The sequence below is a fragment of the Erythrolamprus reginae genome, chromosome 1 (genome assembly GCF_031021105.1).
Source record: "Erythrolamprus reginae isolate rEryReg1 chromosome 1, rEryReg1.hap1, whole genome shotgun sequence".
Lineage (NCBI taxonomy): Eukaryota > Metazoa > Chordata > Lepidosauria > Squamata > Dipsadidae > Erythrolamprus > Erythrolamprus reginae.
In genome coordinates this window covers 400,580,741-400,608,398 of record NC_091950.1, presented here as the reverse complement: position 1 = coordinate 400,608,398, position 27,658 = coordinate 400,580,741, and the positions used below count along the sequence as shown (strand labels likewise).

Here is a 27,658-nt window from a genome sequence, read left to right as displayed (position 1 = left end):
AAACAATGTCGTCTGGCGGGACCCAGGGGAAGAGCCTTCTCTGTGGCAGCCCCGACCCTTTGGAACCAGCTCCCCTCAGGGATCAGGACTGCCCCCACCCTCCTTGCCTTTCGTAAACTTCTTAAAACCCACCTCTGCCGTCAGGCATGGGGGAACTGAGACATCCCCCCTCCTTTGCCTATGTAGCTGTATGTATGATATGTTTTTTTATATACTGGTTTTTTTTGGCTTTTTAATGTAAAATTATTTTAAACTTTAATATTAGATTTGTTTACTGTATATTGTTTTTATCATTGCTGTGAGCCGCCCTGAGTCTGTGGAGAGGGGTGGCATACAAATCTAATAAATAATAATAATAATAATAATAATAATAATAATAATTAATCTAGATGGATTGGAAGATGAAAGGAGCTTGGTGGAAGGTAGGCCGCCTTCAGAACTGGTCCAGCCCCTGTGGGGGATGGCTGCTGTTTTTACTGCTTGTTGTGTTTGTCATCTAGAATTGTTGTATGAGATGGGCAGCCATATTTATGCAACCTTTACAAATGAAGAATGGCATCAGGAAGAGTACACAAACTTTTTTTGAGACGCAGAAAGTTACCATATTTTTCAGTGTATAAGACGCACCTTTTTCCTCCCTAAAGGAGGGTGATAATTTGGGTGCGTCTTACACTATGAATGTAGCTTTTTCCCCCCAGCCCTAACTAGCTGCTAACTATCTTCCCAGCTCTTACCTTGCAGGCTCTTTCCTGTTACTCTCTGTGAAGAATGTTTTCCAAGCCCTAAGTCTTTGCAGGGTTTTTTTTCCCATTGCTCTACTTGCTCCAAATGTTTCTTTCCAGGTGCTAATGATGTTCCCAGTTCTTACTGGCTTGCAAGCTCTTTCATTGTTACTCTCTCCAAATAAGGTTTTTTTAAAGCCCTAACCAGGGAATAAAATAATGTGCTAAAGCTGACCAGACTAAGGATGCTAGCCAGATGAATATCTGGTAAGCTGATTCTTTCCTCTATTTTCCTCCCCCCAAACTAATATGCGTCTTATGCTCTGAAAAATACAGTAAATATCCAATGGCTCACCCGTGCATGGAAGATTCAGAAAACTTCCTGCTGAACTTTTTTAAAAAAATAACAATATATTAACTTATATTTATTTCATGCTTTGTGAAGAGAAAAAAAAACCCCTAAGTTTTTTTCCTTGTCTTTCATCTGGCATTGGGTTTTTGGTGTTCAATCATTTATCTTGGTTTATACTGCATTTTAACTTATTATTTATTCAAATTCCCTCTATTTTAGCCAATTTTATTGTATTTTAACCAGTCACAGTTTTATGACAACCGATGTGGTCCTTTTCCTCGCTTTGATATGGTCGATTGACTAATCACATAAAGTTGATATTGACTATATTGACTATTGGTTTATTAAAAATTTGTCCATAAGTTCATTATTTGTTTACCGCCTTATGTTAAGTTTATATTTAATATTGGTAACTTAAAAATTATTATTTCTATAAATATATTACAAATATATAAATAATGAAATCCATTGTAATTTCCAAAATGAAACAATAAAAAGAAAAGATATATTAGAATATATTATTAGTTGTATTGTAATGTTAGTTTTCTTTTCTTTTTGCAAACCAATCATAAAAATACTTCCAAATTTTATAGTAGTCAGTGTCTTCTTTGTTTCTTAATTTTAATGTTAGCGCGTCTGCTTCTGCACAATCAAATATTTTTTTAAGGATGAGTGAGTCGTCCGGTACTTTTGGTTGTTTCCAACACTGTGTTAATGCCATCCTGGCTGCAGTTAGAACATGTATTATTAAATAATATTTATCTCTTTCTCATTTTTGATCTATAATACCTAACAAATATGCTGAACATTTTAAAGCTTCTCCAAGCTTCATTCTTGCCATCCAAAATGGTACTTACTGTGACATGCTTCATCTCTGAAAAAAGAATTCGATTGGGAATCTCCACCATGTTATCGTGGAGAAATTTGCGACGCTCACGCAGAGGCCTAAAGGAAACAGAAAATGGGCAAATCACCCGAAGAAAAACGTGGCTGAGAAAAAGTTCCTGTAATTATTCTAATGTCAAACAGATCCTGTACTTTGTTGAGTACTGTTATACTTTGTGAAGAGTCAATTTAAACATAAGAGGGTGAACGTAACCCAGCCTAGATTTTCATGGAGCAGGGACCCACTCTTGCCAACCAAAAAGTGTAGGCCACTTTTTAAAAATGAAAAATAAAAAAAATTATTACAATACAAAGATTAAAAAGAGCAGGCATATAGTGTTGTACATATTGTATCATTTCACAGTATAATTATTATTTGTATACAGTGATCCCCCGAGTTTCGCGATCTCGAGCATTGCTAATCGCTATATCGCGATTTTTCCACCCGATGACGTCACTCCCTTCCTTTCTCATCTTTCTTTCTCTCTCTCTTTCTCTATCTTGCTTCTTCCTCTCTCACACTCTCTTCCTCCCTCTCTCATCTCTTTCTTTCCTTCTCTCTCTTTCTCTATCTCTCCCCCTCTTGCTCTCGAGCAGCAAGCGAGCAGCCGGGCGGGCGGGTGAACGGGCAAGCGAAGCGGCCGGGCGGGCGGCCGAACGGGCAAGCGATCTTGGGGTTTCCCCTTTGCCTGGGCGGCGGGGAAGACCTAGGGAAGGTTCCTTCGGCCGCCCAACAGCTGATCTGCTCCGCAGCGCGGCAGCAGCGAGGAGCCGAAGATGGGGTTTCCCCGTTGGCAACGGGGAAACCCCATCTTCGGCTCCTCGCTGCTGCCGCGCTGCGGAGCAGATCAGCTGTTGGGCGGCCGAAGGAACCTTCCCTAGGTCTTCCCCGCCGCCCACACGCAAACTCCACCATCCTGGGCAACGGGGAAACCCCATCTTCGGCTCCTCGCTGCTGCCGCGCTGCGGAGCAGATCAGCGGTTGGGCGGCCGAAGGAACCTTCCCTAGGTCTTCCCTGCCGCCCACACGCAAACTCCACCATCCTGGGCAACGGGGAAACCCCATCTTCGGCTCCTCGCTGCTGCCGCGCTGCGGAGCAGATCAGCTGTTGGGCGGCCGAAGGAACCTTCCCTGGGTCTTCCCCGCCGCCCACACGCAAACTCCACCATCTGCGCATGTGCGGCCATGGAAAAAGGGGCGCGCATGCGCAGATGGTGTTTTTACTTCCGCACCACTACATCCCGAAATATCGATTATTGCGAGGGGTCTTGGAACGGAACCCTCGCGATAATCGGGGGATCACTGTAGTTGTTGTACTTAAATTCTAAAATACCTTATACAGAGCTGCCTCCCTCCCCGATGAACTGTTAGCCTAACAGTTCTATTTTTTCCTTTTGATATCAATATACAGCTTATGGCATCAGCGGTTGTCACACATTTGTTCTATCATACAATTAATCTAAAGTCAGATTGGTTTGATCTTAATTTTGTGTCTCGGAACAATTTTAAGAACATCTAGTTTATTTACTGCCATTATTATTATTATTTTATTATCTCGACCCAGTCATAAAGTTTTTTCCAAATTTCACAGTATTTTGATTCTTCTTTATTTTTAGGTTTTTGGGTTAATCTGTCCATTTCTGCACAGTCGTATTTTTTTAAAATCATTTCTCTTTCTGATGGTGTTTCTTCTTTTTTCCAATTTTGTGCTATTGTAATTCTAATTGCAGTAATCATGTGTTGTATTAAATAATAATAGTCTTTTTTACGTTTTTGATTTATTATGCCTAGAAGAAAGGTCTCTGGTTTTAATATCAGTTTAATTGTGGTAATTTCGAAGATCCATCTTTGGAGTTTTTTCCATGTCTTTTTTATTTGGGGACATGTCCACCATAAATGAAAGAAGGTCCCATTTTTATTTTTACACCTCCAGCAATTTGGCTTCAGGTTTGGATATATTTTTACTAGTCTGGCTGGTGCTAAATGCCATCTGTAGAACATTTTTTGGATATTTTCTTTATATGGAACAGATATGTAGGCCACTTCTTTGTTCATATTCAGGCTGATACAAGAAACAATGCTAGCTACAGAGGGCCCTTCTGGGCCCACCTTACTGGAGAGGAGGATTAGCACTCATATCATGCACCCACCTGTCCATCAAACTGACGTCATTGAAGTAGATGCAGTCAAAGACAAAAAGGCAAACATTGGCATCCTGGAAAGCAGCTTTCTGCAAAGGGATAGCAAACAAACAAACAAACAAACACAAAACCCCCATGAAATTGACTGCATGATATCATTTTGTAAGCAGCAACAACCAAGGCTATTTTCCTATTTTGGAGAAGGACAAAGTCTAAGCTAGGGGTAGATAACTTGTAGCCATCCTGTGCACCACTTGGGAGGTTATATTTTTTTGCATTTTTATAAAAATAAAGAAACAAGTTTTCTTTCTTTAAATATACCCCACCCCATGATATGAAGCTATGATGCGAAATCTGGCCTTTCCCCCCTAACTTTCAACCCATAACTCCAGGTCTAGTAATACAAGGGGAAAGGGGGGAAACCCCCTCTGTCTACTTACTCTATAGAAACAAAGAAACGTAGAAGTTTGACGGCAGAAAAAGACCTCATGGTCCATCTAGCCTGCCCTTATACTATTTTCTGTATTTTATCTTAGGGTGGATATATGTTTATCCCAGGCATGTTTAAATTCAGTTACTGTGGATTTATCTAACACGTCTGCTGGAAGTTTGTTCCAAGGATCTACTACTCTTTCAGTAAAATAATATTTTCTCATGTTGCCTTTGATCTTTCCCCCAACTAACTTCAGATTGTATCCCCTTGTTGTTGTGTTCACTTTCCTATTAAAAACACTTCCCTCCTGGACCTTATTTAACCCTTTAACATATTTAAATGTTTCGATCATGTCCCCCCATTTCCTTCTGTCCTCCAGACTATACAGATTGAGTTCATTAAGTCTTTCCTGATACCTTTTATGCTTAAGACCTTCCACCATTCTTGTAGCCCGTCTTTGGACCCGTTCAATTTTGTCAATATCTTTTTGTAGGTGAGGTCTCCAGAACTGAACACAGTATTCCAAATGTGGTCTCACCAGCACTCTATATAGCGGGATCATAATCTCCCTCTTCCTGCTTGTTATACCTCTAGCTATGCAGCCAAGCATCCTACTTGCTTTCCCTACCGCCTGACTGCACTGTTCACCCATTTTGAGACTGTCAGAAATCACTACCCCTAAATCCTTTTCTTCTGAAGTTTTTGCTAACACAGAACTGCCAATACAATACTCAGATTGAGGATTCCCTTTTCCCCAAGTGCATTATTTTACATTTGGAAACATTAAACTGCAGTTTCCATTGCTTTGACCATTTATCTAGTAAAGCTAAATCATTTGTCTATGCAATGTCTTCTAGCATAAATCTATAGTCTTTGCTAATTTGGGATGACAATTCTTGGATGAGAAAGCTGGGCTCCATTCCTCCCCAAGGGCTGTTACCTTTTCATTATTGCATTCTTTCTATTAAATACAGGCTGTTCACTCCCTGCTCTATAAAAGAAGTCTGCTATAAATTATAACAATGGTTCTCAACCTGTGGAGCTGTGGGGAGGCTGCACTGTGGTCACAAGGTGTCCTCAAGGGTTGAAGGAATATTATGATTTAAATTTAGAGTTAAGTCCCGGTGATCTGTGGCCATGGTACATGGCCACATAAGGCATTTTAAAGGGGGTCTATGGTGAAAAAAAGGTTGAGAACCACTGAATTACACCATCTCTTTGGCGATGGGAGAGACCATCTTCCGGTGTACCTTATGCACTCCCAGCGTCCCAAAAGGCAGAGGCTTCCCTATCTTGGTGTCGATCAGAAGAACTTCAGCATCCAAGATCATAGAGTGTCCTCCTGGAAAGGCCTTAGGGATGAAGTCTTTGAAATGAGCCACCTGATGAAATGCAAGCAAGCAAATACGTTCTGTGAATTTTTCAGCCTCTGCTGGCCCAAGAACTATCAACTGGTGTTTAAAAACAGACAGAAAAGATTTGACTTGCCCAGTGTTTATTTTATTTATGTATTTTATTTATTGGATTTGTATGCCGCCCCTCTCGCAGACTCAGGGCGGCTAACAACAGTGATAAAAAACAGCATGTAACAATCCAATACTACACAACTAAAAAAACCCTTATTATAAAACCAAACATACATACATACATACCATGAGTAAATTGTAAGGCCTAGGGGGAAAGAATATCTCAGTTCCCCCATGCCTGATGGCAGAGGTGGGTTTTAAGAAGCTTACGAAAGGCAAGGAGGGTGGGGGCAATTCTAATCTCTGGGGGGAGTTGATTCCAAAGGGCCAGGGCCGCCACAGAGAAGGCTCTTTCCCTGGGTCCCGCCAAATGACATTGTTTAGTTGATGGGAACTGGAGAAGACCCACTCTGTGGGACCTAACTGGTTGCTGGGATTCGTGCAGCAGAAGGCGGTCCCTGAGATAATCTGGTCCAGTGCCATGAAGGGCTTTATAGGTCATAACCAACACTTTGAATTGTGACCGGAAACTGATCGGCAACCAATGCAGACTGCAGAGTGTTGGTGTAACATGGGCATATTTGGGAAAGCCCATGACTGCTCTCGCAGCTGCATTCTGCACGATCTGAAGTTTCAAAACACTTTTCAAAGTTAGCCCCATGTAGAGAGCATTACAGTAGTCGAACCTCGAGGTGATGAGGGCATGAGTGACTCAGAGCTTAAAATGTGTGGGACGTCAACTCCCAGAAAGACTAGATCAGTGATGGCAAATCTATGGCATGGGTGCCACAGGTGGCACGTGGAGGCACCCGAGTCGTTGCCCTAGCTCAGCTCCAGCATGCATGTGAGTACCAGCCAGATGATTTTTGGTTCATACAGAGACTGTGGAAGAGCATTTTTGGCTTCCGGAGGGTCTCCGGAAGAATGGGGGAGGGCATTTTTGCCCTCTCCAGGCTTCAGGGAAACCTCTGGAACCTGGGAAGAGTGAAAAACAGGCCTATTGGTGTTGTGGTTAGCTCTGGCCCAGCTCCTGCCCCAAGGACTGTGGATGTGGGGGAGACATCCACATGCTGCAGGCCTGTTATGCTCCTGGTGGAATCTGCTGATGAAGGCTCCTCTGACCAAGAAGACATGAGTGACAGGGAGGAGAGTGTGGCAGACAGCTCAGAAGGAGATCAATTATCTCTCTCCTCCTTGGATTCAGAACAAGAGTTAATGATACAGCCACCCATGTGGAGAGCAATGCATAGGCAACAACAACTGAGAGATTATTATCAAAGAAAATGAGGCCACCTGTGGTTGGGTGGGGCTGTGGTAATTAGTGAGGCTGCTATAAAGAGCACTCTGTGGGTTTGGCCATTGTGGAGGATTATCTGATCATTGTGTTTCGTGCCTGCCTTGCTGACTTCGACCTTGGTGTGTTGCTTTTTCCCTGCTTTGAAACTAAAGCAGAGCAAAGGGTGTTTCACTTTCTGAAAGAAGAAGGACTGTTAATTGCCTCACAGCTGCAAGCTAAGTATCTCAGAACTGATAAGGGACTTGTACAAATTACCAGTTTGTTTGTAGATGAGTGGTCTTTGCTATATCAAAAGAGGGCTTAGTTTAAGTGAATTTTCATTATAAAGAACATTGTTTTGAATTTTCAAATGTGTGTGTGTCTGAAATTTGTACCTGTGAATTTTCGGGAGGATTCTACCAGAGAGCCCGACAGAACAATTGGGCCCATCAGAAGTTGGGAAACAGTGCATTACTTTCTGGGCGACCCTCGTATATTATACATATACAGTGGTCCCCCGAGTTTCGCGATCTCGATCATTGCGAAACGCTATATCGCGATTTTTCAACCCGGAAGTAAAAACACCATCTGAGCATGCGCGCCCTTTTTTCTATGGCCACGCATGCGTAGATGGCGCCGGGCAGATCAGCTGCTGGGCGGCTTCCCTGGGTCTTCCCCCTCTTGCTGGCGGGAGGGCGAGCGGCGGGCATCAGCGAGGAGTTTGCGTGGGCGGCGAGGAAACCCCAGCGCCGCTTCCCAGCTGAGTCCTGAAGCCAAACGCGGAAGTTTGCTTCAGGACTCAGCTGGGAAGCGGCGCAAGCAAACGGCGTGGGCGGGCGAAGGGCGGGCGTGCGGGCAGGCAGGCGGCGGACAAGCGGCGGGCGGACAAGCGGCGGGCGCGGCAGCAGCGAGGAGTTTGCGTGGGCGGCAGGGAAACCCCAATCTTCGGCTCCTCGCTGCTGCGGCGGAAGTAAAAACACCATCTGCGCATGCGCAGATGGTGTTTTTACTTCCGCACCGCTACTTCGCGAAAAACCGATCATCGCGAGGGGTCCTGGAACGGAACCCTCGCGATAATCGGGGGACCACTGTACAATATTAGAACTTGTTTTCCTTGACCAAACTACAAAGCATGCTGCCTCAAACAACAGTTCTGGTACTAGTGGAGTTCACTGTGGCTGAGATTAAGGTTAATCTGTTGTGGTTAGCTCTGGCCCAGCTCCTGCCCCAAGGACTGTGGATATGGGGGAGACATCCACATGCTGCAGGTGTTTTGCTCCCGGTGGAATCTGATGATGAAGGCTCTTCTGACCAAAAAGACATGAGTGACAGGGAGGAGTAGAGTGTGGCAGACAGCTCAGAAGGAGATCAATTATCTAGCTCCTCCTTGGATTCGGAACAAGAGTTAATGATACAGCCACGCATGCGTAGAGCGATGCGTAGGCAGCAACAACTGAGAGATTATTATCAAAGAAAATGAGGCCACCTGTGGTTGGGTGTGGCTGTGGTAATTAGTGAGGCTGCTATAAATAGCAGCCTGTGGGTTTGGCCATTGTGGAGGATTATCTGATCGTTGTGTGTCGTGCCTGCCTTGCTGACTTCAACCTTGGTGTGCTGATTTTCCCCCACTTTGAAACTAAACCAGAGCAAAGTGTATTTTACTTTGTGAAAGAAGAAGGACTGTGAATTGCCTCACAGCTGCAAGCTAAGTATCACAGAACTGATAAGGGACTTGTACAAATTACCAGTTTGTTTGGAGAAGAGTGCTCTTTGCTATACAAAAAGAGTGCTTCGTTTATTTGCATTTTCGGTATAAAGAACATTTTTTAGAATTTTCAAACATGTGTGTGTCTGAAATTGTATCTGTACATTTTTGGGAGGATTCTACCAGAGAGCTCGACAGAACATAATCCAACCACATGGATTTAGGCTTGATGTTCACATGAGAGCTGGGAACCCATTCTTTCCCCCAGAGGCAGCCCATCCACTCCACTAACCTTGTGAGGGAGAACAGGTTTCAGACTGCGGCTGAAATAGCAGAAATGATCTCCCTTTTTGTGCACTTGGACACGCTCTCCATCGTATTTAATTTCTGCATACATGCCGTTGGGACACTTTTTCATGGCATACTCGATCGATTTACAAGCTTCAGCCTTACAAGAGAGAGAGGGGGGGGGGGGGGCACATGTGCTGAAGCCAAAGTATATTGGATACTTAAATTCAAGTGTGGATACAAATAAATATTGAAACAACGTATAGAATTGAAACCATATTCCTGTTGGGTTTATAATGGTATATCCTGGTATGGATATTTCCCATTCATTAGAATCCTTAAACCATGTCTCAGTTATGGCAACCAGATCCAAATTATCTCTAGATATTATGGCCATTAATTCACAGAGCTTGTTGCTCAAGCTTCGAGCATTCGTGCACATTACCCGAAGAACATTATTTTCATTATTAGTTTGCCCCTTATCATCAACAACTACATCTATTTTATTTGCAGCTCCCTTTTCATAAGCTTCCAGAAACTGATTTATCCTCATTGGTCGGGGACAGAAATCACCCACATCAGTTACATCTCTGTCCCCTTTACCTAGTTTAAATGCCTGTCCAAAAAAGTTCTGAATTCCTCACCGAGCACCTGGGTACCTCTGTATGATGGATGCAAACCATCCCTCTTAAACAACTCCCTATTAGATCACCTACTGACATCATGACTTACATAGCTAAAACCTTCAGCTTTACACCACTGCCTTAACCACACATTAAACTCTGATACAAGTTGTTTTATCCTCCTGGCCACAAACCGGTAACACCTCTGAGAAAGTCACTGAATCAGTTATTTTACCCAGCTCCACACTTAGACCTTGAAAATCTCTTTTTACTACATTAACATTTCTCTGGGACAAATCATTTGTGCCAAGATGCACCACCACATCAACGTTATTACCTTTACTCACAGCCTTGACAATGTTTGTAATCCGCCTCCTGTTCCTGCTGGCAGTGGCCCCTGGGAGACACCTCAGCACCTTCACCACATCCTTACTCTATCCCAAATCAACACCTCTAACAGTCGTGTCATCCACAAGAAAATGTGTCTTCTTATTTCTTCTAACTGCACTTGATGGTTTGGTGACACTATGCACCTCACTTACAACAACTTCCCCTTTGAACATCCCCTCATTCTCCGCCTGAGGGGCCTTGCTAATATCTACAACATCCTTACTATTTAAATCCGCAAGAACATTATAGGAATTTGATACAGAGAGACCAAAATTGCTATGTTTTTGCTCGACTGCACGTAATCTTCCTGAACCGACAGTTGTCCACACAGCCCTCCTCCTTGGGGGGCGCTGTGGAAGTGGAGGCTGCACACATGGCTGCATTACTGCATTACATTGAAGGAAAATAGTCTGACTCCCTCTTCTTTGTGGCAACCCCTGAGATATTGGAATGCTGCTATCATGTCTCTCCTAGTCCTCCTTTTCATTAAACTAGACACGTCCAGTTCCTGCAACCGTTCTTTATGTTTTAGCCTCCAGTCCCCTAATCTTTGTTGCTCTTCTCTGCACTCTTTCTAGAATCTCAACAACGTTTTTACATCGTGGAATCCAAAACTGGATGCAGTATTCCAAGTGTGGCCTTACCAAGGCATTATAAAGTGATATTAACACTACCACTTTGCGTGATCTTGATTCTATCCCTCTATGCAGCCTAGAACTGTATAGCCCCCTTCCCATGTCCCCCATTGTGCTCTCAGAAAAAAGACTATAAATAAACAAACAAATGCTTAAATTAAAGGTGTATTTTTCTAACCAACAGTTAAACCTGAATGTAAAAGGATGACACAGGCAGGCAAAGAAGTTATTCGAGAGCCTGCTGCTTCAGCTGAGAAAAACCACATCTCTGCCGACCCCGGCTGTACCTTACCAGCATGGGCTGAACCGGGGTCATCAGGGCTGCCTGGACACTAAGAATTTTCTTCATGCCTGGCTGAGATTCCTGTTGGTTCTTCAATACTCGCTCCACCACATCATGGAGGTTACGGGATGCTTTGAAAGCCTCATAAGCATTGGGGTCCAATGCATCAAGTCTGGATAGGAAAAGAGCAGGATGCATCATCATCATCACCACCATTATTATTATTATTAGGAGTGTGTGCGGGTATAGCTGGAAAAGGATTGGGGAGCCCCAAGGTCAAGTCCATCTCCACCCATGGAAGCTGAAAAGATGACCTTGGACCAGTAATTTTCTTCCTATCCTAAAGGGATCTTATTGTGGGGAGAAAAAAATAGGAAGACTTGCTATATGGGCTTAAGAGGAAGGGCAGGATTTAAACCAAAAAACAGATATACGAACTTAAAGAAAATGACTGCTTTTCGATTCAACCAGTTTGGCTTTCCGGAAAGTATGGTTACAAGGCACGTAGCCATCGCAGGGAATATTCACAGGGGAAGTTGGTATTACTATCGTGGGAAGTCAGTGGCCGAAAACAAGCAGTGTCAGTGGTCAGTAGATCATTGACTGGTGTTGTGGTGAAGGTTAGAGATGAGCATCCTCATTCCGTTTCCTTCCCAGTGCGAAGCATGTGCTGTAATACGCTACCTGAATGCTAAGGGCATGAACGCTGCTGCGATGGGTACCCAAATTTGTGCACGATGGGTGCCCAAGATTTTTCTCGCCACTGCTTGTTCTCTTCCAATGGCTTCCCGCTACACGATAGTAATACGATAGTAATATCTCAGGGACCGTAATATCTCAGAGATATTACGATAGTAATCTCAGGGACCGCCTTCTGTTGCACGAATCCCAGCGACCAGTTAGGTCCCACAGAGTGGGCTTTCTCCGGGTCCCGTCAACTAAACAATGTCGCTTGGCGGGACCCAGGAGAAGAGCCTTCCCTGTGGCGGCCCCGGCCCTCTGGAACCAACTCCCCCCCAGAGATTAGAATTACCCCCACCCTCCTTGCCTTTCGTAAGCTTCTTAAAACCCACCTCTGCCGCCAAGCATGGGGGAACTGAGATACTCTTTCCCCCTAGGCCTTTACAATTTTATGCATGTATGTTTGGTTTTATAATGAGGGTTTTTAACTGTTTTAATATTGGATTGTTATATGCTGTTTTTATTACTGTTGTTAGCCATCCTGAGTCTACGGAGAGGGGCGGCATACAAATCCAATAGATAGCTAGCTAGCTAGCTAGCTAGCTAGCTAGCTAGATAGATAAATAAAAACAAAAACAAACTTCCCCTCGAGAGCTATGTGCCTTGTAACCTTACTTTCTGCATAACCCTCATATCTTACTTTCCGGTTATTAGTGATGTTGATAAGGGCTGATGGAAAGTTTACTTCAACAGCATCTGGAGATGCTATTGGGGGGACGTTTAGTTGGAGTCACGATTTATGGTAGAGCAAACAGAATCTTTATGAGAAGGACTCCTTGAGTGACAGCCATCCCCTCAAGGCACCTCCTTTTAGTACCTTTGCCCTTTAAAGAATAATAATCACTCTTTTAATAACAAAAGCTTTGCACCATACCCAAAAGGAACATCTTTCTTCCATAGTGACTGACAATCGGAGTTCAGAGGATCTTGGAACTAATTAGTAGATCTATCTAATTATCTCATTACTAAATACCGCTAACATGTTCTGCTTTTAGATTTTTGACATTCTCCTCCACCTGATGTCAGCTTACACGTGTTTTGCGCCAGCATTCATTTTCAAGTCGTGTTTAATCAGTCGAACGATGCACTTCAGGTCATTAGCAGTGCACCTGAAAAGGAAGAGGGACAGAAATGCAAATGCATTCTTTTGCGTATATTTTTGTGTATATTTATGACATCCTCAAATATTAATTAATTAATTAGATTTCTAGTGGCCCTTCTCATCTGACTCAGGGCAGCTTACAACAGAAAAATATACTGCTCAAAAAAATAAAAATAAAGGGAATACTCCAAGAACACATCCTAGATCTGAATGAATGAAATATTCTCATTGAATACTTTGTTCTGTACAAAGTTGAATGTGCTGACAACATGTGAAATTGATTGTCAATCAGTGTTGCTTCCTAAGTGGACAGTTTGATTTCACAGAAGTTTGATTTACTTGGAGTTATGTTGTGTTGCTTAAGTTTTGCCTTTTATTTTTTTGAGCAGTGTACAAAATACAAAGCGTGTAAGAAATCTAATATTAAAAAAATTCAAAAAATTCTAAAACCCCATTTTCTTAAGAAACAATCATCCACATTCATCCAATTAAATTAACCATTCATGACATTGGCCAGTTCGCAACACTCACGGCCCCACATTCCTGCTAGCAAAGATGGGTCTTCAGGGCTTTGAGAAAGGCCGGGAGGGTGGGGGCGGTATGAATCTCTGGAGGGAGCTTGTTCCATAGCAACGGGGCCACCACAGAGAAAGCTCTTCCCCTAGGCCCCGCCAGACAACATTGCCTGACTGACGGGACTGAGAGAAGACCGACTCTGTGGGACCTGACCGGTTGCTGGGATCCATGAGGCAGAAGAGGGCAACAAGTATGATCAAGGAAATGGAGCACCTTCCTTATGAAACCAGGTTGCAATGCCTTGGTCTCTTCAGCCTTGAAAGATGGCATTTAAGGGGTGACTTGATCGAAGTGTATAAAATCATGCATGGGATAGAAAAGGTGGATGGAGAAAAATTATTTTCTCCATCACACAATGCTAGGACGAGGGGGCACTCCCAAAATCTCATAGGTAAGAAAGTGAGGACAAATCAAGGGAAATATTTCTTCACCCAGAGGGTCATTGGTTTATGGAATTCACTTCCAGAAGAGGTTGTGACAGCTGTCAGCCTTGATAGCTTCAAGGGAGGATTAGACAGATTCATGGATGCCAAGTGTATCGGTGATTATTGAAACGGATGTCCATGTGCCACCTCTATGTTGCTTGATGCAGGCAAGATTCCCTTGGGTACCATTTATTGGGGGTCAGGGGAAAGGGAGGGTCTTGCCTTCTCTTTCTGCTCAAGATCCCCATGGACAATTGGTGGGCCACTGTGTGACACAGAATGCTGGACTCGATGGGCTTTGGCCTGATTCAACATGGCTCTTCTTATATTCTTATGTTCAAGACCTCCATTGAAGGGAATAGGACTGCCAGGCTTTAGAACAGTGTTTCTCAACCTTGGCGGTTTGAAGATGGGTGGACTTCAACTCCCAGAATTCCCTGCTTTAGAAGCTTTAAGCAATCGCTGAGCAGACACCTGAGCAGGCCTATCAGCTCCAATCTGACTCCCAACCCAGAGGTGAAATGCTACTAGTTCAGCCTACCAGGAGTACCGGTAGCGGTGGCCGCCAGTGGTTTGGCGAAACGGGAATGGTGGCAGCACGAGGCTCCACCCACCCATCCAAACACTGCCACTTTTTTTTTAACCCCTCTGCACGTGCGCAAAGTCTCCCATGCATGCGCAGAAGATAAAAGAGTGCACGATTCTGAACCGGTAGGGGAAGTAGGTAAGTAGATTTTGCCGCTGCCCCACCGCCCACTTCAACATTCATAAATACGGGTATTTCCCTTTTCTACCTCGATGCAAGTTCTTGCAGTAGGTTCTGCTGCTCCTCTTCTTTGGAGAGTTTGGATAGCTGTGTCAGGGACTCATCTACTTCCTGGATTGTCAAAAGGCTCTTGGCAGCTGGAGGGCAAGACTTGCTTTGCTCAAAGAAGATCCGCACCGTTTCCGAAACGTCACCCTGATTGAAGACGCAAAAGGAAAGGACTACAAAGAGTGCTATTAAAGGCAGAGTAGCGTTTGGTTTGAACCTCTAATCAAACTGCAACTATAAATGGCAATAATAAATGAAATGCAATCAGGAAAGCCTTAGGAACCTTTTGACCTTAGCCCACTGCAGAGTAAACCAATTGGTAAGTTCAAACTGTGATCTGCAACCCTAGAGCACCTAAATAAATTGCCAGTAAATTGTACTTATAGATAGTCCTTGAACTTACAAATTCCTTGTATGTCCAATCACACTTGGCCAATAAAATTCTATTCTATTCTATTCCTATTTTGCCAAAAACTATGTTTTCTTCTGGTTTCTGGCAAAAATTGCCCCATTGGAAAATAATAATAATAATAATAATAATAATAATAATAATAATAATAATAATAATAATAATAAATTAGATTTGCATGCTGTCCCTCTCCGAAGACAACTACAGCATTTGTTTAATAATGGTCTCAAAAATAAGGTTGTAAACTTGGATCTGGTCAGGTGACTCACTTCTTGGACCGTCAAGACTTATGACCATAATTATTTATTATTATTTATTAGACTTGTATGCTGCCCCTCTCCGGAGACCCGGGGGGCTCAATTGTGGTGTTCAACCTCTTAAGAATAGAATAGAATAGAATAGAATTCTTTATTGGCCAAGTGTGATTGGACACACGAGGAATTTGTCTTAGTGCACATGTTCTCAGCGTGTGTGTATATATATATATATATATATATATATATATATATATATATATATATATATATATAAAGACACATTTGTCAATAATCATGTGGTACAATAATGATTGTTATAGGGGTCAAATAAGCAATGAAGAAATAATCAACAGTAATAAAAATCTTAGGATGCAAGCAACAAGTTACAGTCATATAGTCCCAAGTGGGAGGAAAAGGATGATAGGAATGATGAGAAAAAACTAGTAGAAATAGAAGTGCAGACTTAGGAAAAAGTCTGACAGTATTGAGGGAATTATTTGTTTAGTAGAGTGATGGCGTTCAGGAATTTTTTTTTCTTGTGTCTAGTTGTCTTGGTGTGCAGTGCTCTGTAGCGACATTTTGAGGGTAGGAGTTGAAACAGTTTGTGTCCAGGATGTGAGGGGTCAGTAAATATTTTCCCCGCCCTCTTTTTGACTTGTGCAGTATACAGGCCCTCAGTGGAAGGCAGGTGGGCAGCAATTGTTTTTTTCTGCAGTTAAGAGAAAGAGGCATGCTATGTAGAGGGATGCCGTCCACCCAAAATCGGTCTCCTTTTTGCTCACCTGCTCAAGGTCTCGCACCATGTCTTCCTGGCTGCAGTTAAATATCCTACTGAAGAGCTTCACGATCTGCTTGTCGTTCAAGTTGTAAACGCTTTTAATGACGCCAGGCAAGAGTAGCTTGATGGTTAGGTAGAGATCCCCTCGAAAGCCATCTGGAAGAGGCACAGGATGTTTGCAATAAGTCAGCAGAAACAGGGCTACTGTTTTTCAGACCGGCAGCTGACTTAGCCTCCACCACCTCTGCTCTAAGCTGCATTAGATGAGAAGAATAATGCTAGCCATTAGGGAGAATAGATGCCTCCCTCTCCAAGTCACTGTCTGCTAGGTGCTCTTGTGCCTTTCTTGGCATTGTGCTATTTCAGTGCTTTTATCAATGAGATCCTGCCACTCTTGCCCTAATCATAATAGAGTGGTACCTCTACCTAAGAACGCCTCTACTTAAGACCTTTTCACTACTTGACATGGTATTTTATCCTATGTGTCTGAAAGTTTTTAGAGAAATTACTAGCATGCATTTACAATGGTACCTCTACTAAAGAACACCTCTACTTAAGAACTTTTCTAAATAAGAACTGGGTGTTCAAGATCTTTTTGCCTCTTCTTAAGAACCGTTTTCTACTTAAGAACCCGAGCCCAGAAAAATTTCCCAGGAAATTTGAGAGCAGCACGAAGGCCTGGCCAGTTTCCTGCCATTCCCCCTTTGATCCCAGCCATCTTGGGCTTTTCTGAGCTGCCAAAGGAGCCTTTCGGTGGTGCTTAAGGAGGCTTTGGCAGCCCAGAGTGAACAGAGCATCTTCCTTTCTCTGGGCGCTTGGAGAGGGAATAAACCTCTGCCAGCACCCAGAGAAAAGAAATGCCCCCTTTGCTTTGGGCAGCAACTGCCCTCCTCTTCTTTCTCCTCCTCCTCCCACCCAAATTCCGAACTTTTATTTCTTTCCTAATGGGTTTGCAAGCATTATTTCATTTTACATTGATTCCTATGGGAAAAATTGCTTCTACTTACAAACTTTTCTACTTAAGAACCTGGTCACGGAACAAATTAAGTTCTTAAGTAGAGGTACTACTGAAAATAATAATAATAATAATAATAATAATAATAATAATAATAACAACACCAACAACAACAACAATAATAATTAATTAGATTTGTATGCCGCCCCTCTCCGTAGACTCGGGGCGGCTCACAACAGTAATAACACAATATATAACAAATCTAATAATTAAAAGTCACTAAAAACCCCTTATTAAAAAGAAAATATACACACAAACATACCATGCATACACTGTATAGGCCTGGGGGAGATGTCTCAGTTCCCCCATGCCTGGCGGCAGAGGTGGGTTTTAAGAAGTTTACGAAAGACAAGGAGGGTGGGGGCAATTCTAATCTCCGGGGGGAGCTGGTTCCAGAGGGCCGCTACAAAGAAGGCTGTTCCCCTGGGTCCCGCCAGACGACATTGTTTAGTCGACGGGAGCTGGAGAAGGCCAACTCTGTGGGACTTAACCGGTCGCTGGGATTTGTGTGGCAGAAGGCGGTCTCGGAGATATTCCGGCCCAATGCCATGAAGGGCTTTATACATACACGCAATAAATTGGTATTAAATTATAATAAACATGTTCACTCCAGATTTGTTTCTACCCAGACCCACTAGTAAAAACAAAGAGAAAGAAATTGTACCTCCACTGGTTCCCTTCTGTAAGAAGTTCTGAATTATCTGAGTTTTTACATTATAACTGGATTCGTCAGCCACCATTACACACAGCTTTCTGAATTCCCGCAGCAAACAGTCTTTGTGTTTTGGATCACACTTCTCGGTGGACAAGCTGGGCTTGTGAGAAGAGCCAGAGCTGGCGGTTTCTTCAGAAGTGCCCGACTTTGCTGAAAAGACAAAGAGTTTGAGGGCAAACAGAGATGTCCAAATTTTATTCATGTACCGTTTCCATATGTTGATTTTATACTTGTTGGTAAACACAAGGCAGCAAACATATCTGATTTTCTTCCTCTTATTTTCCCCACAATATTTCCCACAATTTCTTCCTCTTATTTTTCCCACCTGTCAGGTGGGTTAGCTGGAGAGAAATCAACTCACTCCAAATGACTCGGTTGGGTTTCATACTTAACAAAAGTCTATAATTCAGTGTCTCCTGATTTCTAGGCAAACAGCTTAAATGCTGCACTCAACTAGCTCTCTTAATGCTTGTAAGATGACACTCATCTTATAAAATTATTGCTGTCATTTTTGGTGTATAAGGCACCCCTCCACCCCCCAAGAGGGCGAAAACTTGGATGCCTCTTATACACTGAATGTAGCACCACCCAGCTTCCTCACCCTTTGGCTTCTGCCTCCCAGCAATTTGCCTCCTTGCAGCAAACAGAACAGAGCCTGATTAGCACAAGCAACTGATTATCAGCTTCCCGATCCTCAGCGGATTCAGGCTGTATGTGCTAACATTGAAACTGAAACTGCAAGGAGGCAAATTGCTGGGAGGTAGAGGCAGATTTCCATTTTCTTGTACTAATCAAGTCGCGCTGAAACTGGCTGTTTGCTGCAAGGAGGTAAGTCAAAGTCTATAAATGTCTATAGAATGTTCAAATTATTAGACTTATTTTTTAAAGACTGATTTAAGATTTATTTGTGTGTGAACACTACTAAGCCAGTTTATTTGCAGTGGTTAATTGATTAAATATAGGTTTGAACAAACTGTGTGGATGCTACGTTTTCTCTGGTCCGTAACTGGGGCAGAACACATGCATCTGAATTTCAATTAGATATCATTTCTAGTTAGCATTAATTGAAATTTGAAACAGTTGTGCTTCATCTATTTCCTTCTTCAGAAATTAAAAATTGTTAATAGGTTGCTGAACCTAGCATAAGCTTATTATTATTATTTTTGGCTTCCACTGCTACCTTAAGTCAAAATGAAATGTCAGCAATATGCTGCAAGAAAGCAAAAGTTCTCACCAACCTGCAAAACCTGAAAATTTCCTTGGAGAAGGATTTGAAGAAACCAGAGGTATTTTCTTGGGTGATGTTATTTGTCCACTAGGAGAAATCTTTGCCTGGATAACAGCTTTTTTCTTTGGAGTACTTGCAGGTTTGGAAGAAAGATCTGTGAACAGAAAGGGGATTTACTCTTTATTATGTCTCCTGAAAAATACAGACAGTTGAAAAGTTCTAATACTTGCCCAATTCTTTTTTTCAAGGCTAAAGATGCTCTTTTATCAGACAGTTTTCAACCTTCTGTTAATTCTTATTGCCCTTTTCCAAACCTGTCCTAGTGCGTAGTTTAACAGAATCAGTAACTACAATTTGACTCTTAACACTCTCAAAATGTTCAGAATTTATTCTACATCTCCACTGAGATCATGCAAGTAGATACTCAGGAAATTTCACTTTATTTATTTACAGCCTTTATTTATTTACAGCCTTCAATATGTTTAGTCTTAGGGCATAAATAAAAGTCTACACAGTAAGGTTGTCAAACCCTTCGCCCGGATGGATTATGCTGGCCATGCCCACCTGCAGTTTAGCAAAAGGGGAAAAAATTGTGATAGGTCACATGATGACAATGTGACGCCGCAGTGTTGACACCTCTGGTCTACATTACTACAAGATAAATTTGAGACAAATTTGTTACTTAGCAGCAAGTATCTATTGGCAAAGTAATAGAAGATCAGTTCATATTTTTGGAATCAAACTTTGGGATGCTGTTACACTAACTGAATGTAAATATACACCAACTTAACAAAACATTTGCTAGGTGGACAAGAATGGTGATCACAATTACACTTCCTCATTTAATTTGTTGAAATACACTGCTCAAAAAAATAAAGGGAACGCTCAAAGAACACATCCTAGATCTGAATGAATGAAATATTCTCATTGAATACTTTGTTCTGTAGAAAGTTGAATGTGCTGACAACATGTGAAATTGATTGTCAATCAGCGTTGCTTCCTAAGAGAACAGTTTGATTTCACAGAAGTTTGATTTACTTGGAGTTATGTTGTGTCCTTTGAGTGTTCCCTTTATTTTTTTGAGCAATATCTTTATATGCTATCCTTTGGCAAAACTGTTTTACAATAGTGTGTATTTATTTTTTTAAAAACTCCAAACATATATCTGCCTCTCAATAACTTTTCAGTAATTTATCCTAACCCTAGTTGTTGTTGTTGTTGTTATTATCCCTTCTCCGTATCATTTAACTATCTTGCCTTATAATCTTGCTTCGACAGAGGGAGAATTAGATTTGGTGTAAACAATGTCCTAGAAATGTTGTGAGAGCAACACAATGTTCCAAACAATAGCTATCTTCCATATAACTACTATACTACTCTTGTGTCTGTAACCTTTAACTGGGCAAAACAGGGCATCCTAGAACAAAACGTTTTCAACCAAGGTACTTCAAATGGGCTAACTTACAAAATGCATCTAACATCTGGGATCTGTGAGTCCTGGGGAATTGCAATTCAGCAAATTTTCCAAAATTCTCAATGACAAAAAATTTAATATAAAACTTTTTGTAATATAAAATGTTGTAACCATTTTCTGTGGGGAACTGATGTTTGACTGTGGTATACAGTACAATATAGGCTACTTTCAAGGCAAATCACTGAATATCCCTGAATTTTTAAGAACTTTTCTAGCACAATAGATTCAGGGATATCCAACCTTGGCAAAATTAAGACTTGTAGACTTCAACTTCCTATGCTGGCTGAGGAATTCTGGAAATCAAAGTCCACAAGTCATAAAGTTGCCAAGATTGGAGACTATTCCATTAGAAAAACACCCTGAAGAATCTGAAAAGGAAATCTTTTTCAAACAATGATCCAATAGGTTGTTTAGTAATTTACACAAATGTCACCAACTCTCCATTGGCAGTACCTTGTCACTCTTTGATCTCAAAAATAAATGCATAATAAAGAGACCAGATCTAAGTAGTATTTGCTTGGGAAACCAATAGAAAATTCCAGACTTTTTCTAGACCTGAAAGTAAAACAACAACAACAACAACAAAATGAAAGCAATAAAAAGTCACTTCTACATTATTATTAAAAGAAAACCCCAAACCAATATGGAATTTCATTTAACCATCAGGAAGGGATCTCAAGAGACATTATTATAATTGCAATTACTGCTGCAACCTCCATGATGCACATCTCACCTGAGATGTGCTGATTGATCATCTCTTTTTCAGCCTCCTGCAGGTCCTCCCAGCCTTCCAGGTCTGTGATGTCTTCGATCTTCTTTGTTGTGGCCCGAGCCCTTTCCAGTTTCTCAAATATGCACTTGACGTGATACCACTCCTTCATGTCCCCGCCGGATTCAGTGAAGGGATTGGGCACCACTTTCCCAATGCGCACCATCCCTTTGAGAATCTTCTCTTTGCACTTTTTGCAGCCGGCGGTGCCTCGCTTGGCGTAGTCCACACAGAACCGTTGTTCCGCCATCTCAGAGGCAGCGCAGAAGGATGTCAGATGGTCAACATGCAAAACTGCTGGGAGGGGAAAGCTGGAGAGGCCAGATTGGTGGTACCGGAGGCCAGTCAAAGGCAAGGCGCCCTTATTGAGGAAGCTGAGAACACAAAAAGTATGATGGGAAGGTGTCTTCTTTGGCAGCCAGGCTGGTTTTTCACTTCTGCTAAGGCTCTGGGCTGCTTTCCGAAAAGCTCTTAGAGAAAGAAGCATGTAATTCCCTTTGTTGAATTCTGATGCTGTGAAAAAAAGAAATTATTATTAAATGCTTTGCCACCAAGTCAGCCAAATGTTTACAGGTAGATCAGATGTGGCGTTTTATCCATTCATCAATTCCTTCTCAAGGACCACAAGGGATAAAAGGGATTTAACTGAATTTAAACATGCCTGGGATAAATATATATCCATCCTAAGATAAAATACAGGAAAGGGCAGAAAGGGCATCGGACCAGGGTATCTCCGGGACCACCTTCTGCCGCACGAATCCCAGCGACTGGTTAGGTCCCACAGAGTTGGCCTTCTCCGGGTCCCGTCGACTAAACAATGTCGTCTGGCGGGACCCAGGGGAAGAGCCTTCTCTGTGGTGGTTCCGACCCTCTGGAACCAGCTCCCCCCAGAGATCAGGATTGCCCCCACCCTCCTTGCCTTTCGTAAACTTCTTAAAACCCACCTCTGCCGTCAGGCATGGGGGAATTGAAACATCTCCCCCTTGCCCATGTAGTTTTTGTGTATGATTCGATAGTGTTTTGTTTTTTATATATTGGGCTTTCTTTTTTGGACTTTTTAATTTAAAACTGTAATCTAGATTTTTAAATATTAGATTTGTTACTATGTACTGTTCTTCACCATTGTTGTGAGCCGCCCTGAGTCTGCGGAGAGGGGCGGCATATAAATCCAATAAATCTAATCTAATCTAATCTCGATGGACCATGAGGTCTTTTTCTGCTGTCAATCTTCAATGTTTCTATGATAGTGAATTGTTATTTGAATCACACTGGTCAACACAAAAAAAATCACCAGTAAAGGGAATACGTCTGTTTTATAGAGTTTGATGTGCTGATTCCGAAAATATGCTTATTTTTTCTCTATCACAGAAAGTTTCTGTTATAGAAGCATTTTTGTTATTACATTATTTCTACATTTTCAAAGTTTGTGGTAATTACTGTTTTCTTAATGTCGCCAGTATATTTCCTATTTATAATAATGATGCTGATCTATGGTGCTACAGAAGAACTATATACATTTTTGAAATCAGAACAAAAAGATGATTCAGAAAAGTACAAGGTCAACTGCGATGATTACCAAAAATATTCTTTTGTAGACCTGGGTTATTATTAACTATGGTTATTATTGTAAACCGCCCAGAGTCCAATTGGAGTTGGGCGGCATATAAATTCTACAAATACAAATAAAAATAAATAAAATTTCAAATATTTGGCAACCGGTTCACTGGTTCATATTTATAATGATTGCAGCATCCTCTCTCTCTCTCTCTCTCTGTGTTTGTCACATGATGCACTTTTGCGACCTTCTGACAATGGGGAAGTCAGATTCACTTAACCACCAGATTGCCAGCTTATCCAGCGCAGTGATTGACTTAACAACTGGGTCAAGAATGGACGTAAAACGGGACAAAGCTCACAACTAACGTCTTGCTCAGCAGCAGAAATCTGGGGCTCGATTGTGATCGCAAGTCGAGGACTACTTTTATTGGCAATATTTAAAATATTTAAAAACATTTTTAAAATGTTTAGCTTTTTAAGATAATTTTTAAATTAATTATTTCTATTAATTGGGGCTTAAGTATTAAGGGGGCTTCGCAGACCATCTTCGCGCGCCCATCACCCATTTTTCCTCCTGATCCCCCCTCCAGCACTCTAGAGCTGGGCAATCGAAGCTCCCTGGGAGAAGACAAAAAAAGGAAAGGGGAGACGAGGGAGAAAGACAGCCGCCTTACCCGAAGAGAGGCAGACAGCACACACGAGGACAAAAGCCGCTTGCCTTCCTCAATTTCTTCCGCGCTCGTTCCTCCCAGCTGCACTTTCCCTTCTCACGCGGCCTGCGGCCTGAAAGGACAAGGAAGGGGCGGAGTAAAGGGTTAAGAGGCGTGTCTAAACCAGACGCCGCGCCTCCCTCCGAAAGCGTGTGGGGGGGGGAACGTAGCCACGCCCCGTCGTGTTTTGTCTTTCCCCGCCCACCTTTTTCTTTGCACCATTCAGCGGAGATGGCGGTGGCCTCTTTCGAGCCAGGCCACGCCTTCTGCGTGCGAACAAAAGGCAGGGGATGCTCGGCGGTGTAACGTCACCACACTCTTCTCGCGCGTCTGCTGAGGGATCTTAAGACTGTTGTCTTCTTATTTCAGGGGTATCCAATCTTGGCAAACCTTAAGGCTTGTGGACTTCAACTCCCAGAATTCGCTTCGCTGGCTGCGGAATTCTGGGAGTTGAAGTCCACAGGTCTTAAAATTTGCCACGGTTGGAGACCCCTGATCTATTTAGTAAACTGTAGTTAAGCAAGTCGTAGATTAGAGTAATATGTAAAATTAGCCAGTTTATTCAGTTCTGCTTTTTGGTAAGTATGTTTAGGAATGTATACATGTACCGTCCCTGTCCTACTGTTCTATGCACCAAGCATATGCACCAAGACCAATTCCTTTTGTGTCCAATCACACTTGGCCAATGAAAAATTCTATTCTATTAACTTGTTAAATACGAAGTTTTGTTTTCAGCTGTGTTTCAGTCCATGCAAAGAACTATTCTTAAAACAAGAATAAAGACACCCATTTACACGTATTGGAGAATGCATCATTTCTTTGCACTTAAGAGTCAATTTTTGACAGGAAATGAAGAAAGATATGAGGAAGTTTTTTTTCATCTGTATCTCACCAGCCATGTTATTAATGGAATGAATCTCTGGCAATAAAAATGTCCTCTCTCCAAGAAATTGGGAAAAAGTTTAAAAATGTAAATATAATGAACACCTGTTAGCATTCACGAATAACTAACTGAATATTTGCAGTCAAGACCATTACAGTATTGGGGGTAACAAGCTTATCCTGTAACAAGTTAATCCTGTAACAATTTCCAAGGAGAGGAGAGCATGTTGAAGAGACATTCAAAGAGTTCATGCTCAGTCACAGATAGAAATGACGCATATTTTGGAATAAAGCCCTGGTATAAATAATAGCCCTGATATAATTTAATAATAAATATTTCTTGAGGTTCGGCAGCAGCTTGGTGAGAAAAGCTGCATGTTTACATTTTTGACATGTGCACATATGCACAACACCTTAACATGTGTTGTGAGTTTTAAATTATCTTAAATAAATAAATATATTAAAAGAGGATGCACTATCATAATTATGCCCCACCCACCCACATGTACACTATGTTAATGAAGAACATTGCTTTTGTGAGTTACAGGTAGTCCTTAACTATTTGTTTAATGACCATTCAAAGTTACTGTGCTGTCCCCAGAGACAGAGATAGTTGGACTGAATTTAGGCATGTCTCTTTAAGATATTGCATTTGGGAAATGTAGGGAAATTGTACTCTGGGTAATGTAGTTCTACATGTGACCACATTTGTGTATTCCTATTGGCTGACTCAGGTTGAAGGGTAATTGGAGAGAACATTCCAGAGGGTCTTTGTCTTCACCCACTAAGCCAGCCAGCATGTAGATGCTACACCTAGAGCCTGGGTCAATTCAACCTCTTTTTACCTGCACAATGGGAAAGATTATACTGCAGAAGAATCGCATCATAACTGTGAGTTATTGTGAGAATTCCTGTAATAAAATGATCTGTGATACTTTATTGTGCTGATTTATCTGACTGGGAAAAGTTGAACTTGTACCAGAACAGTTACACTTAACAACTTACCATCCCCATGGTCACATGGTCAAAATTCAGGTGCTTGGCAATTGGCATGTATTTATGACAATTGCACTGTCCCAGGTCATGTGATCACCATTTGGTCAACTTTCCAGCCAGCTTCTGAAAAGCAAAGTCAGTGGGAGAAGTCAACTTAACGATCCCATGATTCACTTAACAACTGCAGTGATTTGCTTCACAATTGTGGCAAAAAGGTCATAAAATGGGGCAAACCGTCACTGTGCATGCATGTTTTACCTTTATATACAAATATCAATAAGGTATCTTTAGTGCTATTCTGGGGGTAAAAGCAGAATTTTGGGAACAAAAAAAAACCTTTTCCAATTCCTCTTTAGATTTTTAAGTCACAGCCTCTCAGAATATTTTGAATACAGATAATTCTGAATTTACAACTGGTGGCTTAAGCAACTATTTCAAGTTATAACGGCCCCCTGAGGGTATTTATATCCAAATTCTGATGACTGACAACCCCCCACAGTCATGTGACCACATGTGGAGATATGGATCTATAATATCATTGATCAATCATCATTAAGTTCTTACCATTTTAACATTTTCTTATAGTATTAAGTTTATTGTCTTACTGCAGTTACACGCTCCAGGGATTGACTAGCAGTATATTACAAATGCAAATGAAGGTGGTTTTAATTCAACCAGATGCTGGTTGTAGAGATAACGTGAGGGAATGATTCAATTATGGATTAATAATGTTAAATGAAATGGTCTCTTATGGTAGACAGCTGTTGATTACTGACAATCACATCTCAGTAATGGAGGATGTCAAACGAGCTAGCACAAGCTGTGAGCTTTGAAAATCAGATAGTTCCAAGGCTCAATTAGTTACCTGAACATTCAAATGGCAGTGAAATGAGTGGTTACAGCTATTAGCATGAATAGTGCAAACTGTTAGGCAGCATAGGTCATGGCTGGAGGATCCTGGGAGTCTTAAGTACGCATATTAAAATTGCTAATGTTGAGAAATGATGTAATGAATGTTGAGGACATGTGTGAGTCAGGCTACATTTCTGAACTGCAGTAACGCAGACTTTTACTTTGGCTTAGAAATCTAGGCTTTAATATTCCAAAGCTAGAAGCTAGAATATCCCCTAATCAATTGTGTGATCTTGGAACATCCAATATTTGAATCCCCATTATCACCTGGATACAGATTGCTGAACTTAAATTCCTCATTTTTATAAGCTTTGTTTCTCTTCTGCGCTAATGGGTCTTTTCGTTTAACTGTCAATAGCAGTGTTTCTTTTGCTGCCTCCATGATCTCAGTGGCAAAGGAATTTTGAAGTGCTTTTAGCTCCATTATAATGAAAAATTATACATGCTAAAATGCAAAATTCCGCTCTTGTACCTTGGGGATTTTCACAGCACAAGCATGGGAAGATTTTTTTCATAGCTGAAGACAAAGAGGCTACATTTATATGTCTGGCCATCGTACTTTCAATCTATAATTTCCTAATAGTGAAATATGTTAGTTATTAACTGCAAAGTTTCAATCTATGTATTTTAGCTCGTGATACAGAAAACCCTCTTTCAAACTGAATCTGAGTCTTGATGGCTCCATGGATGCACCTAGGCTGACAACAATATAGAAATATTTCACCATTGTCTTTTGTAAGATTCCCCCCCCCAACTTCCCAGTCTAGTCTACAGTCTTTGAATCTCCCATGTCAGTTGGATTCAATAAAATAGAATAGAAAAGAATAGAATAGAATAATTTATTGGCCAAGTGTGATTTGACATGCAAAGAATTTATCTTTGGTGCATATGCTCTCGGTGTACATATCTCCGGGACAGCCTTCTGCTGCACGAATCCCAGCAACCAGTTAGGTCTCACAGAGTGGGTCTTCTCCGGGTCCCGTCAACTAAACAATGTCGCTTGGTGGGACCCAGAGGAAGAGCCTTCTCTGTGGTGGCCCCGACCCTCTGGAACCAACTCCCCCCAGAGATTAGAATTGCTCCCACCCTCCTTGCCTT

At 41.8% G+C, this 27,658-nt stretch overlaps 1 protein-coding gene across 1 annotated transcript in view; it reads right to left on the bottom strand.

The window, feature by feature from the left end:
- Window positions 1-23,922, bottom strand: part of LIG3 (DNA ligase 3) — a 51,605-nt gene extending 27,683 nt beyond the window's left edge. Inside the window, exons 1-12 of the mRNA XM_070735140.1 lie at window positions 23,735-23,922; window positions 21,468-22,016; window positions 19,271-19,414; window positions 17,982-18,182; window positions 16,307-16,458; window positions 14,839-15,005; window positions 12,973-13,050; window positions 11,210-11,372; window positions 9,274-9,429; window positions 5,785-5,916; window positions 4,111-4,190; window positions 1,932-2,019 (exon numbers count right to left, since the gene is read on the bottom strand). Coding sequence (XP_070591241.1) covers window positions 1,932-2,019; window positions 4,111-4,190; window positions 5,785-5,916; window positions 9,274-9,429; window positions 11,210-11,372; window positions 12,973-13,050; window positions 14,839-15,005; window positions 16,307-16,458; window positions 17,982-18,182; window positions 19,271-19,414; window positions 21,468-21,990 — 1,884 coding nt within the window. The 5' untranslated portion in view covers window positions 21,991-22,016; window positions 23,735-23,922. The remainder of the gene's footprint in view (window positions 1-1,931; window positions 2,020-4,110; window positions 4,191-5,784; window positions 5,917-9,273; window positions 9,430-11,209; window positions 11,373-12,972; window positions 13,051-14,838; window positions 15,006-16,306; window positions 16,459-17,981; window positions 18,183-19,270; window positions 19,415-21,467; window positions 22,017-23,734) is intronic.
- Window positions 23,923-27,658: the final 3,736 nt, after the last annotated feature.